At 66.7% G+C, this 15425-nt stretch overlaps 2 protein-coding genes across 12 annotated transcripts; one reads left to right on the top strand and one right to left on the bottom strand.

Annotated features, from left to right (window-relative positions):
* On the top strand, positions 272–9062 carry NOXA1 (NADPH oxidase activator 1). 8 transcript variants are annotated; one of them, XM_018056223.1, is made up of 14 exons: positions 272–476; positions 2313–2395; positions 3205–3313; positions 4342–4476; positions 4754–4861; positions 5632–5688; positions 5926–5969; positions 6451–6535; positions 7694–7733; positions 7963–8021; positions 8226–8380; positions 8529–8640; positions 8719–8833; positions 8913–9062. In XM_018056223.1, exons 1-14 carry the CDS (start codon positions 300–302, stop codon positions 8999–9001), a joined length of 1368 nt encoding a protein of 455 aa, XP_017911712.1. In that variant the 5' UTR covers positions 272–299; the 3' UTR covers positions 9002–9062. The 8 variants fall into 8 exon arrangements, with proteins under 8 accessions (XP_017911712.1, XP_017911711.1, XP_017911709.1 ...); XM_018056222.1 differs by having other exon boundaries at positions 6409–6535; positions 8913–9058; XM_018056220.1 differs by having other exon boundaries at positions 272–416; positions 6409–6535; positions 7963–8380; positions 8913–9058.
* On the bottom strand, positions 9021–15085 carry ENTPD8 (ectonucleoside triphosphate diphosphohydrolase 8). 4 transcript variants are annotated; one of them, XM_018056226.1, is made up of 10 exons: positions 13465–15085; positions 12108–12363; positions 11910–12027; positions 11261–11411; positions 10997–11156; positions 10671–10901; positions 10337–10597; positions 10062–10172; positions 9806–9943; positions 9021–9707 (listed from the first exon to the last, which is right to left on the bottom strand). In XM_018056226.1, the coding sequence occupies exons 2-10, from the start codon at positions 12231–12233 to the stop codon at positions 9516–9518; spliced, it is 1488 nt and encodes a 495-aa protein (XP_017911715.1). In that variant the 5' UTR covers positions 12234–12363; positions 13465–15085; the 3' UTR covers positions 9021–9515. The 4 variants fall into 4 exon arrangements, with proteins under 4 accessions (XP_017911715.1, XP_017911716.1, XP_017911719.1 ...); XM_018056227.1 differs by having other exon boundaries at positions 12108–12334; positions 14355–15085; XM_018056230.1 differs by having other exon boundaries at positions 12108–12334; positions 13465–13594.

Below are 15425 nucleotides of genomic sequence, written 5' to 3'. Positions count from 1 at the left end.
CGGGGCGGGGCTTGCGGGCCTTCCTGGAGCACCTGGCGCACCTGACGCACCTGGAGTTCCGCGCTCCGCCCCGCCCGCACCTGGTACCTGGCGCCGGAGGTGCCCTCGCCCCTTCTGTCCGCCTCGAAGGGCTCCCTCGGCCCGCGCTGGTCTCCGGATTCCGGGGCCCCGGCCCCGCGGTCCTCTGCCCCCAGCACCCCCGGGCCCGCGGCAAGACCGTCACGGCCGCCCCCTGCGCCTCCCGCGATCCGGCCGGGAAGCGCCGACTTCCGCGTGGGCCAGGCGAGGTCCATTCCGCCATGGCCTCGCTCGGGGACCTGCTGCGCGACTGGCACCAGGGCGCGCAGGCTGTGGCGCGCGGGGACTGGGACTGCGCCCTGCGCCTCTTCTCGAGCGTCTCGGAGCCGCCCGCCAGGGTGAGCTTCAACGTGGGCTGCGTGCACCTGCTGGCCGGGGACCCGGAGGCCGCGCTGCGGGTGAGCCAGGGGGACCCCAGGCTTTGTCGCAGAGACCCCACCTCAGGGGATGCAGCTCTCTGCTCCTGGTGGCCGGGGCTGGAGGGGTGGGGTGGCAATGCGTGGTGCGATAGCTGCAGGGGTGAGCCCAAGGCCCCCACTCTTCTTCCCTGATGGCCACCCGGAGACTCCCCCCACCCCAGCGTTCTGCTGCAGCGAACACCTAAGCAGGTGGGACCTGTGTGTGTCCAGGGGGGACCCTGTTGAGCTGCGTCAGGGCCAGGATGGGGTCGCAAGGCTCCAGCACAGCCTCCACTTGTGGGGACTGTTTGCCCTGCTCTGCAGTCCTGTGGAAAGGCCGAGTGAGCCCTGGCTCAGGTGCTCTTGATGGAGGTGCTAAGGTGCCTACAGAGGCTCCAGGCTGGATGGGGCCGGAGGGTTGCCACGGGTGCCCGTGGCGATGGCCAGGAGACAGCCTCTGGTTGGGGCCTAAACCCCAGATCTGTGTGCTCGCCTGTCCCCCACCCACTCCCCAAAGCAGAACCCAGAGCCAGATGAATGCACGGGCACACACACACCCGCCTCTGCTGAGGGCCTGGCAGGGCCATCCCTGCCCTTCAAGCCTCCAGGGTCATCACAGTGGTGCACATCCCATGGGTGATGACAAAAAGCAGTAGCACCCTGCTCACTGCTTGGGTCCCCAAGGGCCCCCCAGAAAGAGCCAGGTTCCCGTGTTGCCCAGGCCAACGGCGACGTCAACCGAAAACATGTCCAAGGGGCATGCCCTGTCGTTCCTCACATATGTGTTCGAATCTACAGTTATCTCAGCAGCAATGTCAGTGTTAAAATGTTATCCAGCAATGGGGATGTCATCCCTGGACACCACGGGGTCAGTGGAATGAGGCCAGTCCAGTCACTACCTCCTCTAAACCTCGATTTAATCAGAGAGAGGAGACAGAGGTTCCAGGCCAAGGGTGTGCACGTTAAATTCTCCTCCACCCTAATCGGAGATGGAGTAGCAGAGGCATGTTTGTTGGAAAAATTTAAAAAGCAAATGGAACAGCTACAATCAATAAAGCTGACTTGGACAGGGTGGGGGAGCTGGGGCTCCGTCTCTGGCAGGAGCCCCCCAGAAGCTCCTATCCGGCCACTCTATGTGGCAGGATAAAAGGGTTTCCCTTGTGCTGAGCGGCCACATCAGTGCCCGAGTGCTGACTCTCAACCTCGGTCAGACTCAGCTCGACAAGCCCGCGCTCAGCCAGGTTTGTCAGAGTGGGACCGTGACACCCTCCAGTTGCCTGTATTTAACTTGATGGCTGCTGGGTGCACTCCTTTCGCTTGCGTCTGACTGATGGCTGCTGTCCTTAGGAACAGGCGGCATCATTTCTGAGTTCAGTTTCAGGAAGAGCTGGGCTTCACACGCATATTAAGGCTTTCGTGCTGTTGTCCCTTCTGATTCTAGTAGATGAAACATGTGTCTTTTTGTGTGAACCACCAAAGCTAGGGCTTGAAGGAGACAACAGTCTTAACATAACTCCCTCCGTGGAGGTAACTATTATCAACGTGCTGGAGCGTTTCCTCGTCCTCGTGGTTAACAAGCTGGTCTGTGCCGCCATCTAACTACCCCCGAGCAGCCATCAGAAAACACCTGGGGAGCCCAGGCAGGTTTGCGTTGAAGCCGTGACGCCTGCGCCCCTTGGACCCAGAGAACCCTGGGCAGGCGAGGGAGGCTTTCTCTTGCAGGTGACCGTCATGTGGCCGACGGGCTTCCTTGACCCACTGCTGGGCATCCCCATCTGTGACACGGTGGTGACGGGGTTGCAGGCCTGAGCAGTCCGCAGACATTTCTGTCCGCAGGCATTTGACCGGGCGGTGACTAAGGACGCCTGCTTGGCTGTCGGCTTCCTCCAGCGCGGAGTGGCCAACTTCCAGCTGGAGAGGTGAACACAGACGTGCCCTCTTCCTTCTCTGACGGCCCTTCATCTCTGCAGAGTCCTGCCTGTGCTCCTCTCTGCCCACGGTCACCTCCTCTGGCCAGCTCTCCCCGGGCTGCTCCATGGAGCCCGGGGACAGGATCGTGTCACGTGGGGGCGTGTCTCTCTGTCCCCACGCCGGGCTGCACAGTGACCCTCGGCTCTGTTTGGAAGAGGGTCACAGACCGCTTCTGCCGGCTCCCCTCCTCCGTTCCTACCCCCTGGACTGCAGGGACGGCATGATTCTGCCCATTCTGCCTCCGGGAAACCCAGGGCAAGGCTGGAGGAATGGTGCATCCCAGGACCCGGCGGGGTTGGCGGGGGTCCTCTGCCCACGCGGCTCTCTGTGCCAGGCCCTTCCCAGGGAAGGAATCAGAGCTACAGGGCAGGCCCAGCACCCACAGAAGGCCCTACACAGGGTGGGCGGGCTCTGGGGTCATCTTCTCATCAGCCCGGAAGCCTCCCCGGGGGCAATGAGGATCCTGGTTGGGGTTGGGGCATCCAGCCGGGGTCTGGGTGGGGAGGCCTGCGGGACGGAGACCCCGGAAGCAGGCAGGGCACTCTGCACCCCGAGGTTCGGGAGAGGGCCTGCGGTGCAGGTGGAGGAGGCCACATGCGGCACAGCCCGTCTGTGTGGACCCCGTGTGCTGAGGCCTGCTGACCGCCGCTGCCCCCCTGCAGGAGGGGCTGGGGCGGGGGCCAGGTCCGGGCCAAGGTGGAGCCCTTGCCCTGGGGCCGCCCAGGGCCCCCACACCAGGCTCCCCTACTGCCCACAGGTTCCAGGAGGCCCTGTCCGACTTCCAGCGCACCCTGGCCCAGCTGAGGGATAACACTGCTATTGACTACACCCAGCTGGGCCTGCGGTTCAAGCTGCAAGCCTGGGAGGTGAGCGTGCGGGGAGCGGGCCACCAGGAGGCCGTGTGGCTGGACCCTGGGGGCTGTCTGTGGGCGGGCAGCCCGGGGGGTCCTTCCAAGGCTGGCCCCACCCTCTGGGCCCTGTCATCTTGTCACTGTGCAGGTGGGCCCGAGTTAAGTGAGGTGCTCCCTCTGGCCAGAGGGCCCCCAAAATCCCAGCAGGAGAGGGCAGTGTTGGAGGTCAGCGAGAGGTGGCGGGGTGGGCAGGGTGGGAGCTGGCCTGGCAGTGGGCCCTGGCGTCCCTGCCCTGGGCTTGGTGCTTGGCTCAATTCCTGGCCTCCTGGGGAGTAGCCGGCACTGAGAGAAAGGCTTGGGAGGTTCTCCCACCGCTCTCAGAAATAGGCCGCCTTGCAGCCTCTGGGAGCTGCAGTGTCCGGTAGGTCAGCCATGGGGGGAGTCCCACCTGGGTGGGCCAGGCCCCAGCCCTGGCCTGTAGGGCGGGGCGTGGGCTTGGCATCCATGGCCCGGGCAGACCCGTGGCAGTGGGCCGAGGAGCGCACAGCCCCTGCAGAGCGCGGGGACGGGGCTGTCCCGGGCGGCGCTCCGTCCTCCCAGCAGCACTGGACGACTTGACTGCTATCCCCCAGCTCGGGCGGGAAGGGGCGGACAAGAGGCGCCCCTCAGATAGTGCCCCAGACTCTTGGGGGTTCAGGGAACAGGGCAGCACGGGCAGGAGGGGGTCAGGCCAAACTCAGGACAGGCGTGAAGGCTGAGCGGATGTTTCCGAAGACAGGAGATGGCCTGACGTTCAGAGCAGAGGAGGAGCAGTGAGGGCTGGTTGGCTCTGGCTGAGGGGTCCAGAGAGAAACCAGCCAGGCAGAGCCCACCCCAGGGCGGGAGCCAGGGGGCACCTGGAAGAGCCCCGGGCCACTGTGTCTGGGCAGCTCAGGGGCTGGACCAGTGCAGGGCCAGGTGCGGGGCCAGATGGTGGCCCTGCGGGGGAGGGGAATGCTGGACCTGCCGTCACCTCGCCCCCCACCCGCACCCCCTGCCCTCAGGTGCTGTTCAATGTGGCTGCAGTGCAGAGCCAGCTGGGGCTCTGGGCAGAGGCCACCTGCAGCCTGGGGGACGCCATCTCCAAGGGGCCGGAAGGGGTCCGCAATGACCTGGACATCGCCCTGGGCCAAGTGCAGGTAAGGGACAGGCGAGGGGGGCAGGCGAGGGGAGCCAGGCTCCTGAGCTGACTCGGGGGGGCTTGCCAGGCCCACAGCCTGCAGTTTTGGGGCTCACATCCATCCAGCCCCCCAAGACTAACTATATGAGATAAAGAAAAGTCTGGAGGTGGGGGGCGTGTGTGCCCTGGGGGGGATGGGCCTCCCACAGGCCGTGAGAGTTGGGGGGTGGGCCGTCCTGCTCTGAGGCTCCGGGCGGCTCCCGGCACTCAGGGCTCCCCTATCCGGCCCCCTCCAGAAACAGGTCCCCCTGCAGCCTCGGCAGGTCCCCAGGGGTGAGGTCTTCCGGCCCCATAGGCGGCACATGGAGCACCTGGAGCCTGTGGATTTCCTGGGCAAGGCCAAGGTAAAAGGAGGCGGCTTCTCTCTGCTTGGGCCCAGGCCTTGGGGCCAGCGGCTCCAGCAGGCCGCAAGGCGGGCGGCCAGGCCCTGTTGAGCTCACATTGTCCGGAGCACTGGGGCCATCGAGGCCTTGGGGTGAGAGGGGGCACAAGGCTCCCGGGGCAGCAGTGCTCACGGGTAAGTCCTGGGACCTGGAGGCGGAGCTACTGAAAGCCGCTGCGGACCCCCAGCCGGCCCAGCCCTGCCTGCCTCAGCCGCAGCCTCGCTCTCCTGGCTTCAACCTCGCCCTGCATTTTGGCCTCAGGGGGCGGGAACCTGGAGGAACAGGGAGGTCTGGCCTGGCCACCTCTGCCCAGCCCGGGGTCCGGGCAAGTGGCACCAGCAAAATCGCCGGCTGATGCGATGCAGCTTGCCCCAGGCTGGGCTGTTGTGCGGGGAAAGAGGGCTCCCTGCGCACAAAGGGAGGCTCACTCTGGTCTCTAGCTGTGGCCCGGGCCCTTGACGCCCCAGTCACCCAGGGCCAGGCACTGGGTGTCTTAGCTGGAGGGCTGCCTGGAGGAGGTGCTTCTGAGCTGCATTAATCCACGCACTCGGAGCCCTTACCGCAGGACGTGGCTGTTGCTACGAAATAAGAACCTTTTAAAAGTGATACTGAAAATAAGTCACACAGATAAGCCAGGCTCCGGCAGGCCCACCAGACAGGCGGGGACTCGGGGGTGCAGGTGGGCAGCAGGCCGGGCACCGCTGAGATGCCGCCCCTGCTGCCGCTCACAGGTGCTGGCCTCCGCCCTCCCCGCCGGCTCACGCGGGGTCGCCCCGCCACAGCCACAGGTAAGCGAGCTGCCTCCCGCCCCCTGTGTCTCCTCTGGCGTTGGCAGGTCCAGGCCTCCTGGATTCTTTACCCTTAGGGGTGCCTGAACTCTCCCCGGGGCTCCCCATGTCCCTCCGATCTAAACTTAGGGGGTAGCCCATCCTGGTGAGAGCCGGTGAAAATCCTGCAGCCTTGCCCCCTGGCCCCTGGGGCTCCTGGGGGTCTGCGTCCTGAGGAGGAGCTGTCTGTGCCCACAGGCTCTGGACGTGCGTGGTGAAGCCAGGCCCAGGGCTGCTGCACGGTAGGAAGGGGTTGGCTCCCACTTCTTCTATCAGCAGGGGCCCTGCGAGGCCTGCCTCCTGGCCTGATGCTGGAGCTCCTGGGCAGACCTGCTGCGGCCACTCAGGGCCAGGGACCAGGGGCCAGTGGGGCATGTCCCCTTTCCAGACTGTCCAGGGTCCCAGTGTGGTGGGGGGCATCCCGCCTTGGTCAGCCCTCCCATCTGTCCTGAGCCCATCCTGCCCCCAGGGGGAGAGCCCACCCCCGCTCAGGCCGGGGGGGCACCAGAGGCACCGGTGGGGTGCAGCTGGCCACAGGCTGCAGGAAAAGCCCATCAGACGCAGCCTTGCAGGCGGCCCTCTGAGTGGGGTGCTCCTCTCCAGCTTGGGGCTCTGCAGGCCCACCTCCCACGAGGCCTTGCCCGTGGGGGAGGCCTGGGAAAGAGGGCCCCTCCCCTCCAGGGCCCGTGACACTGCCCCCGGCAGAGCTGACACCCCATGCAGCCCCAGGACACCCGCTGACGTGGAGCTGGAGGTCAGCTCCGGCCAGGCTGGGCAGCACAACCACGGCACGCTGGTTACCCACAAGGTGGGTGAGCCCCGGCTGGGCAGGCAGAGGCCACAGCATTTGCAAGACCCCCGCCCCAGGCTGGGCTTGGGGACCAGCCCCAGCGGGGCATCTCAGGCCGGGCAGCTTGCCTCATCACCTGCTGGGGACAGGGCTCCGGCTTCCTTAGGCAGGCCAGGGGCCGGGTGGGAGTCAGCCGCAGCGACCAGATGCCAGGAGTCGGGGACACACGGACGTTCATAGGTGCCCCGAGGGGAGCTGGGGGTGCTCCCCACCCTGGACCCGGGAGGGGCTGCAGTGTGTGCCTCAGAGCCGTGAGGCTTCCGCCCCTCAGCTGGGGCGCCCGGCCTTCCTTGCTGGACGCGGGACTCTCCAAGATGCCCCAGGGGCTGCGTGCAGCTGAGGAGGGGTCGGCTCAGGCTTCTCAGGGCAGGTGTGCTGGGCAGGTGTGCCTTGAGGGGTGGGGTGCCAGGGGCCGTGAGGCCGCCGTGAGGAAGTTAGAGTTAACCACAGAGAAAGCAGCCTCGCACATTCACGTTATCAAGGGGCTCGGGTGAGAACGAGATGGTCCTTCCCCCTCCTCGTCCACTGAGGCCCGGCTCACTCGTGGGCTGATCAGTGCTCTTGAAAGCCGTCGGTTCATCACTGCTGTGCTGAGCGCTAGGCCTTCCAGAAGGAACGGCAGCAGCTCCCCGACTGCTTCCAGCAGTCGGTAAATCCTAATGCTTCATGTGCAAACTCAGCCCACTTAATCCACCCTGAAGTCGGGGTCTCCATCCGTGGGTCAGGCGGCCTGGGCTGGGGGCTCTGTGTCGTCCCGCCCCCAGCATGCCCAAGGCTTGCGGTCCTGACGCAGAGTGATGTCCAGCGGGTCCCTGGCTTCAGCCCCAGCCTCCCGGGCTGGTCTCAGCTGCAGCTGCCACCTCCTGGTGGGCCAGGGGAAGACAGCTCCGCGCCCACAGGCACGGCGGCCGGTCTGTCATCTCCGGTCGCAGGGATCTGGTTCATGCTCCAGATTTACCCGTGGCAGGGCTGGGCTGGTGGCCTCCTGCCCAGCCGGGCCATCTTGCAGGCTGTGCCCCTCACCCCCCGGTCTGCTAGGCCCAGCAGAGACCCCGCCCCCACCCTCTGCCCCGACCTGAGGCCCAGCAGAGCCCCAGCTTGTGGCTTTCCTTGCAGAGTGCCCACGGGGAGGACGCTGGCCAGCAGGCTCCTCCAGGTGAGGCCCCGTGCGGGGCGGGCTGAGGGCCCCCTGGGGGGGCGGGGTGTTCTCAGGGCCCAGGCAGGCGTCTGTGGGGAGCGCTGGGAGCTGCTGGGTCCTCCACAGCGGAAGCTGGTGACCTTGTGGTTCCCGGGCGCAGGGTGCCAGCCGCCCCTACTCTGACTGGCTCCCCTCAGAGGACAGCAGTCACCTGGCTCCCTGGCTCCCCCCTCCTTTCTCCCTGCAGGGCTGCTGGCAGCTGGGGAGCCCAGCCCTGGCTCCTCTGAGGAGCCCACCGGCGCAGGGGTAAGAGCCAGCAGCTGTCACGTCACCCCCACTCCCCAGGGACGTGAGGGCCCCGAGGCCAGGCCCCGCTCCGATCCAGCTGAGGAAGCCTCCCAAGTCCGTGGCCCCCGCCCCCCACTCCGCCCCTGCCCTGCCCCCGGGCCTGAAGCCCACCGCGGCCAGACCTGGGGCCTTGGGGCCCAGCCACCGTTCTCCTGCACCCAGGGAGCAGCTCCGGGGGACCCTGAGTCCTTGGCGACTGTCACCGTGCAGTGCGTTCTCACCCTGAGCCTGACGGCCCCGAGGGGAGCTGACCTGTCCAGGCTGCGGGCCCTGATGAGCGAGGCCCTGCCCCCCCACGCTCAGCGTGCCCAGCTCAGGTGGGCTGGGACGGCGTGGCGGGGCAGGAAGGGGGCTCTGGGATGGCCACCTCTCGGCCTTGCCCTGCAGGAGGGCTGGGCCCATCAGAGGTTAGCACCCCCTGAAGCCCCTCGCCCACGCGGCCCCCTCTGAGGTGTCTCTTTGCAGCTACCAAGACCCCAGCGAGGACGGGCGCTGGGTGCCCCTTTCTGGGGAGGAGGCGCTGCGGAGGGCCTGGCGGGACGCGGCCGGCCCTGGGGGTCTGCATCTGCAGTGCCGGGTGAGCGGGGTGGGCTCAGGGGGCGGCCGGCCCTTCTCCCGGGGCTGAGCTCACCCTCCAGCCCTCACCCTGCCACAGGGAGTGGGCGGCCGGCCGGTCCTCTACCAGGTGGTGGCCCAGCACGTCTACTCTGCCCAGAGGCCCGAGGATCTGGCCTTGCAGCCAGGAGACACTGTGGATGTCCTGTGTGAAGGTAGCGCCTGCGCTGCCCGGGCTGGGGGGTGCCCGGCCGGGGTCTGCGCGCAGATGCAGTAACGACCCGACGCCCGCAGTGGACCAGGCCTGGCTGGAGGGCCACTGTGATGGCCGCACCGGCATCTTCCCCAAGAGCTTCACTGTCCCGGCCGCGCGGCGCGCCTGAGCAGCTCGGCGGAGGAGGCTGTGGCGAGGAGGGTTTAATAAAGGCATCTGCCTCCCATGTGCGACCTGTCTCAGCCTGACCGGGCTTCCAGGGCTGCGGGTGGACCGCTCGGGAGAACCCCACGGAGCTGGACACCGGCTCTGCCGGAGACCCCATGGCCCACAGCCAAGCCCCCACGAAGCACGGGCTCCTCTGGCTCTGGCAGGCACCCCCGCCCCAGGCCCGAGCTGGCCCTATGCCCATCTCCCACCAGCAGTCCAGGTGCCGCACGGGTCCCGACGCCCGGCTTCTGTGCAGAGGGTCCCGGGAAACAGGCTGGGGTGCCGGGAGCGCGGGGCTGTGGTCGGGGCCCCCACAGCCCCCACAGCCAGGGCGACCCCGGAGGGAGAAGGGGGCCGTCTGATGGCCTGCCGGAGCCCCCGGGCCGAGGGCCGAGGCTCCTGACGGGGACGGGCCAGCCCAGGTGGCCAGGCTGGGCTCTGGGCCTCGGCAGCCGGCGTCGGGGGCCGCTGGCCTAGTCCTGGATCCAGAAGAGCTGCACCCCCACGGCCCCCAGTGTGGCCGCGAGTGTCAGCACCAGGAAGACGACCCCGGCCGTCCAGACGCCGAAGCTCTGCGCCCGCCGCGGGGCGGGCACCTCAGCTGGGATCAGGTTGGTCAGGTTCAGCATGTAGCCCAGCGTCCAGCTGATGTCAGTGCCGCCGGCCTGCGGGCCACACCCCGGCCAGGGCTTGGGTCAGGGCCACGGGGCTTCGGCCCTGGAGCCCCACCCCTCCCTGGCCCCCCAGACCCCCCAGCTGGCACCTGCTGGCGGAACTCGATGCCTCCCCAGGTCTCCTCACTGAACCCGTAGCCCTCGACCAGGAGTGTGAGGAAGTATAGGCCCGAAGCACAGTAGTCCCGCAGCCAGGGGTCCTGGTCCGGGGGCGCGCTCCCCTCCACCTGGGGGCCAGGAGCCCAGTGAGCCCCTCTCCTGACCTCCCCCGCCCCCACCCCGGGAAGGTCCCGCTCGAGGTGCCCCCGCGCCCCTTGGTGAGTCTGCAGCCCAGGGCCCCCCCACCAGCTTCCAGGGCAGCAGGCAGAACTCCCAGATGGTGGCGTTGGCCTCGCTCAGTGACGGCTTGGAGGTGAGATTCAGGAAGTGGAAGGTGTAGTAGAAGCTGGAGAAAGCCTGTGGGGAGGGGCAATGTGCCCTTGTGGGTGGGGCCCAGGGCGAGCCGGGCTCAGCCCTAACCCTCCCCACCCGGGGTCCCAGGCTCCCCAAGGGCGCCGCAGGTCAGGACCCTTAGCCTCCAGGAGGAAGCTGGGCCCTGAGGGCAGGCTCAGGGGGCTCACGTAGAACTGGCCCTGCACGGGGGGCTGGTAGACCCCGGCGAAGGCACAGTCTTCTCGGCCGTCACAGCTGGAAAAGTTGAAGAGCTTCCGGAGGGCCTCGACACAGGCCCCGGGGTTCCCCGTGCCCTCCACAGTGAGGTTCTGGCTGAGGTCCAGGGGCGCCGCCGGGACACAGGGCGACTCGTACAGGGGCGCCAGCGCCAGTGTGCCCCGGTAGCCGCTGTGGTAGCAGGGGTGACGGACCAGGAGGCCCGGGCTGGCCTGCAGGAGGACAGATCCGCTCGGAGCCCCAGCCTGGCCGGGCCCCCGCCCTCCCCCCAGGACGCAAGCCCACCTGCACCAGCTCGGCCAGCAGCCTGCTCAGCGCCTGGTCGCGCCCGAAGCAGAGGTAGCTGTGGGTGTAGACGGTGTGGTCGGCACCGTAGAGGCGGAAGGTGGCCTGGGTGGTCTTGTCCAGGATGGGGCCTCCGGGTACAAAGGTAATCTGGGTGGAGGCCCCACCCATGTCCAGGGCGCCCACCAGCGTCTCCTCCAGGGGCCGGATCCATTCTCCAGAGAAGGAGTACTGGGCACAGACGGGGGGCACTGAGTTCTGGCCCCGCCGCACAGGCCACGGCCCCTCCCCCCACACCCTCCCGCCCTGGGGCCGCCCTGTGGCACCTTCACCAGCAGGCCCAGGACGTAGTTGATGGTGATCCAACCAAAGGCGCCTTCGTCCTGCCCCGTCAGGAGCTCTGCGCCCCGGAAGTCCACCGGTGACTGGCCCAGGGCCTGTCTGACCGCGGCAAAGACGTCCTCCGCCTGCGAGCGATTCTTGCGGCTGCACAGGGAGGGTGGGGCAGAGTTGGCAGGAGCTGCCCCTGTTCACCGACCTGGGTGGCGCCTCAGCCCCAGGGGCACATGGACCCCATGCCAGCCCCTCACCTCAGCAGCCGCATGCCGGCAGTGGCCCCCAGGAACATGGGTGTCTCGTGATGCTTGGCCTTTGGGATCAGTGCTAGCGCCTCCTCCAGACAGCCCTGCAGGCTCTCACCGACCCGTGCAGGGTTGGAGGCGTAGGAAGAGATTCCAGACCCTGGAACACAGCACCCAGGGTGAGGCCCCAGGCCCCGAGGCTGGCGGAGCTGAGCGGGCCTGAGGGAGGTGGAAAGGTCGCCCTGCAAAGACGAGTCCCTGTCCTCACTCTCGGAGCCTGCAAAGGGGACTGTGTTTGCAACAAGGTCCCTGCAGGTGCAATCAAGCTATGGGCCTGAAGACGAGATGGCCTGGCTTCCCTGGGTGGGCCCTAAACCTGAGGACCAGCGTCCTTATAGGAGATGGAGGAGGGGGTCGGAGGCACGCGGGGAGAGGCTCAGGTAGGCCCGCGCCGGAGCCTCGGCCCAGCACCCACTGACCAGCTGCGCCCCTCGGATGACCCACGGAGCTCTCTGAGCCCTTTTCCTTCAGGTCGATTCCCTGCTGCACGGCTCCAGCCTGCACCACCGCTTCCCAAAGCCCCGACCAGCTGAGAGCCCAGGCGGGCAGCGGCCGGACGTTCCCAGCCCCGCCCACCACTGGCAGGCTGTCCACTGACCTTCCGCCTGGCAGGCCAGGGCCTGGCTGACCATGCCCGTGTCGTTCTCCTTGTTGGCCGGCCACTGATACACGAAGAGGGACGTGTGGGAGGACCCAGCGTCGAACACGATCCCAAACTGGGGGTGACACCGGGGTCAGGAGGGTGTGGGGGCAGGCGCGGCCCGGCCCAGCCTCTCCGGGAGCGCCCGGGGCACACCTTGGTGTCTGGAGGCAGGAGGACGTTGATGGTCCCCACCAGGATGAGAAGCAGCGCGGTGAGGCCTGAGACCGCTGCGGTGCCCAGCAGAGCCGTGAAGGCCCGCTGCTTCCAGGTCAGCCCCATGGTGGGGGCAGCTCTGGCACCCGAGGGGCCGCGGGGGGCACCCCGACTCTGCTGGCTGGAGCGCCTCTTGTCCTCCCCGGGGCTCAGGCGGCCCACTCCTGCTGGTCAACGGGCAGGGCCAAGGACCACACTGTAGAGCCAGGGTGCCCGCCCCGTGCATGGCATCAGACGGGCTGCAGGGGCCAGGCGCCAGGATGCCCGGTCCAGCAAGCTAGCCAGCCACATGCAGCGCGGAGGGGGCGCTGGGGTCACACCAGGGGCCAGAGAGCCACCCCGGTGTTGTCTGGGAGCCCCTCTCCCCGCCCCTAGGACCCCGCTCCCCTCCCATCCCCCACCGGGCAGGACTCCCAGCTCCACACTGACCTCAGGGATCCAGGACCCCAACTCTCCCACCTACCAGGCTCCTCCCTGCAGCCCCCACCCCAGGCCTCTCCCAGGGCGTTTTCTAAGAGCCCTGAGGTCAGGCCTGAACCAGGTTGGGACAGGAAACTGCCTGGCCATCCCACTGTTGCCAAGCTGCCCGCGTGGAGCCTGGTGACCGAGGTCAGGAGGGTCCTGGGAAGTGCGTTGTCTCTGCCAAAGGGCCGAGGAGCTCTGAACGGAGACACCTGGTTTCTGTTTAAAAGCCCGACCTTGCGCCTCTCTGATCTGATTCTGACATTTTTCCCGCCCCCACGACTGACCCTCGGCAGTGGGCCCATGCTGACCCAGCAGTGAGGTTCGCCCGGGGCTGAGCACCGGCTCAGCGTCCGAGGCCTCGCCAGCCCCACCCCACGTCCCTGAGTGGGGCCCAGGCACAGGAGTCACCGGGAGCCTTGGGCCGGCGGCTGCGCTGCCAGAGGAAGTGGTCAGGTCACCAGGACCCTGAGGTCGCGGACTTTGTGCCGCGTCCGTGTCTGCAGGAACACAGATGCTCCCGGAGGTTTCCTCCTCCTGGCCGATCGCTGGGCCCTGGGCCCCCAGCCAGCGTGGGAGTGGGGCCTCCGAGCGAGGTCATGTTCCCGTTTTAAGGGGGGAAGACCAAGGCTCAGAGAGGGTGGGTGATCTGCCTGAGTCGCCGTCCCCACGGGACCCAGCCTCTGTCCCTGAGCCGCAGGCCACGTCAGAGACGGGCAGGAACCAGGGACACCAGGACCCCACCCCACACCCACCTCCAGGGCCCACAGTGCCCTGAGCTCCCGGGGGTGGGCAGGAGCTGGGTGGACACCCCCACTGCCTGAGCGCCCCTCACCTGGGCTGTCGATGAGCAGTGGGAGGCCGCGAGGAGGCAGCTGGACCGGCCACTGGCTCTCTGGCACCTGCCCAGCGCTGTCCGCCTGCTGCCACCCCACCCCCGTCACCGCCCCCCCAGCCTGGTCACCGCTGGGCAGGTGGCGGCCCCTGCCGCCTGCCCCCACCCAGGGTCACCACCTGGCCCCCGCCCAGAGGGGTCCCTCCTGGGAGCTGCTCGGACTTTGCCCGCTGACCCCACCCTTCCCCAGCAGAGGACGGCGCCAGGACTGGGTGAAGGGCAGGTCGGAGTCAGGTGACTGCAAAGGCCTGAGGCCCAGGACTCAACCTGAGCAAAGGCCGGAAGGCAGGCGGGGGAGGGTCAGGCTGCTCCCCCGCGTGCAGTGAGGCTGCCGCTTCTCTGTGCACACGAACGAATCCAGGGTCCCCCAGCACTCCCTACAGCCCGGCCAGGCCCCCCGCTCTCGGCTCCCCTCGCTGATGCTTTGTCCTTGTGAGGGAGTCTTCCCTCAGCTCGAGGGGAGACCTGGCAGCTCCCGAGGCCTGCGAGGAGCCGGGCTGCCCCAGGGAGCTGAGCCCCCAGCGCTGGAGGCCTCGGGACCCCGCTGCCCGGCTGCGAGGCGCGGCCGTGGGCCAGCACACGCAGGCTTCACGGCTCCTGTGCTTCCCTGCCCACGTGGAGACTGACCGCTGGGTTCACCTCAGAACTTCCCACGGGCCCCAGGGACGTGGGTTTGAGCCCTGGTCAGGGAACTAAGGTTCCACACGCCACAGGGCAGCTAAGGCAGCGAGTAGTCTGTGCTCCGAAAGTGAAGATCCCGCGCGCGGCAACAGAGGCCCAGCGCAGCCAAGCAAACGAAGAGAAACAGATTCAAGGCCCTGCCCGGATACCTCCAGCTGAGAGCGTGTTCCTCCGCGGTTCCTCTGCATCCGTCTAGCGCTCACGTCAATCCGATGTGTAGTCAGGCCTCCTGCGGCTTCCCTTCACACAGGGGGCTGGGGGCCGAGTGCCCCCACATCTGGCGAAGTGTCGCGCCTTTTGATCGATTACTTCCTGCTGCGTTTAGAGAGCTCTCTATATATTCTAGGTGCAGCGCCTTCTCCTGGATGAGGTTTGCAAAATGCCTTCTCAGTCTGAACCTTGTCTTAGCTGTGCATTTCACGGAGCAAGTTCTAACTTCTCGATGCAGTCAAATTTATCAGCGTGCTCTTTTGTGGGTGGCCTTTTTGTGTTGTTACCAAGAACTTTGCCTAACCGCCGTCATGAGCTTTCTTTCTCCCTAAGTCTCCTCGTCGAACGATGCCATTCTGAATCATTCTCTGTAAGAGGTGTGACTCCGCCGCATCCACCTCTTCTGCGTGCGGATGGCAGAGGCACTGGCGCCATCCTTTCCAAAGAAGCTGTGGTGCCTGCACATATCTATGCATCCGGTACAGTAGCACCCAGCATCCAAAAGAAGGGAATGATGCCGTTCGCAGCAAATGGACGGACCTAGCGATCACCATACTAGGGGAAGCAAGTCAGAGAGGCAAAGACAAGCATCATATGCCCCCACTCACGTGTGGGGTCTAAAACACGGTGCGAATCAACCTGTGAAGCAGAAATGAACTGTGGTTGCCAAGCGGGGAGGGAGAGGGGGAAGGGAAGGGCTGGGCGTTTGGGGTCAGAGGAGGCAAACTCTTATCTACAGGACAGAGGAACAACAAGGTCCCGCGGTGCACCCCAGGGAGCTATATTCAGTATCCTGTGATAAGCCAGAATGGAAAAGGGGATCTTCTCCAGGGGATCTTCCTGACCCAGGAATCGAACCAGGGTCTCCTGCATTGCAGATGGATTCTTTACCAACTGAGCTATCAGGGTGAACATAACACAGCGTAGTACTCAGCATCAAAACCAGTGGAACATCATAAACAACAAGACTTCAATAGAATTTAAGGAAACCACCCTTTCTCTGTGAGCCG

This window comes from Capra hircus, chromosome 11 (genome assembly GCF_001704415.2).
Source record: "Capra hircus breed San Clemente chromosome 11, ASM170441v1, whole genome shotgun sequence".
Classification (NCBI taxonomy): Eukaryota; Metazoa; Chordata; class Mammalia; order Artiodactyla; family Bovidae; genus Capra; species Capra hircus.
This window is presented reverse-complemented; position numbering and strand designations above follow the sequence as displayed.

What these genes read in the sequence shown, in the direction of transcription:
- NOXA1 (XM_018056217.1), top strand. Translation starts at nt 300, where the DNA reads ATGGCCTCGCTCGGGGACCTGCTGCGCGACTGGCACCAGGGCGCGCAG. An exon ending in TCGCCCTGGGCCAAGTGCAG is followed by an intron (nt 4,477 to 4,753) that starts GTAAGGGACAGG and finishes GGCCCCCTCCAG; the next exon opens with AAACAGGTCCCCCTGCAGCC. An exon ending in GCTCAGCGTGCCCAGCTCAG is followed by an intron (nt 8,381 to 8,528) that starts GTGGGCTGGGAC and finishes GTCTCTTTGCAG; the next exon opens with CTACCAAGACCCCAGCGAGG.
- ENTPD8 (XM_018056226.1), bottom strand. Translation starts at nt 12,233, where the DNA reads ATGGGGCTGACCTGGAAGCAGCGGGCCTTCACGGCTCTGCTGGGCACC. An exon ending in CCTGGCCTGCCAGGCGGAAG is followed by an intron (nt 11,412 to 11,909) that starts GTCAGTGGACAG and finishes GCTGTGTTCCAG; the next exon opens with GGTCTGGAATCTCTTCCTAC. An exon ending in TGCTGGCCGAGCTGGTGCAG is followed by an intron (nt 10,598 to 10,670) that starts GTGGGCTTGCGT and finishes GTCCTCCTGCAG; the next exon opens with GCCAGCCCGGGCCTCCTGGT.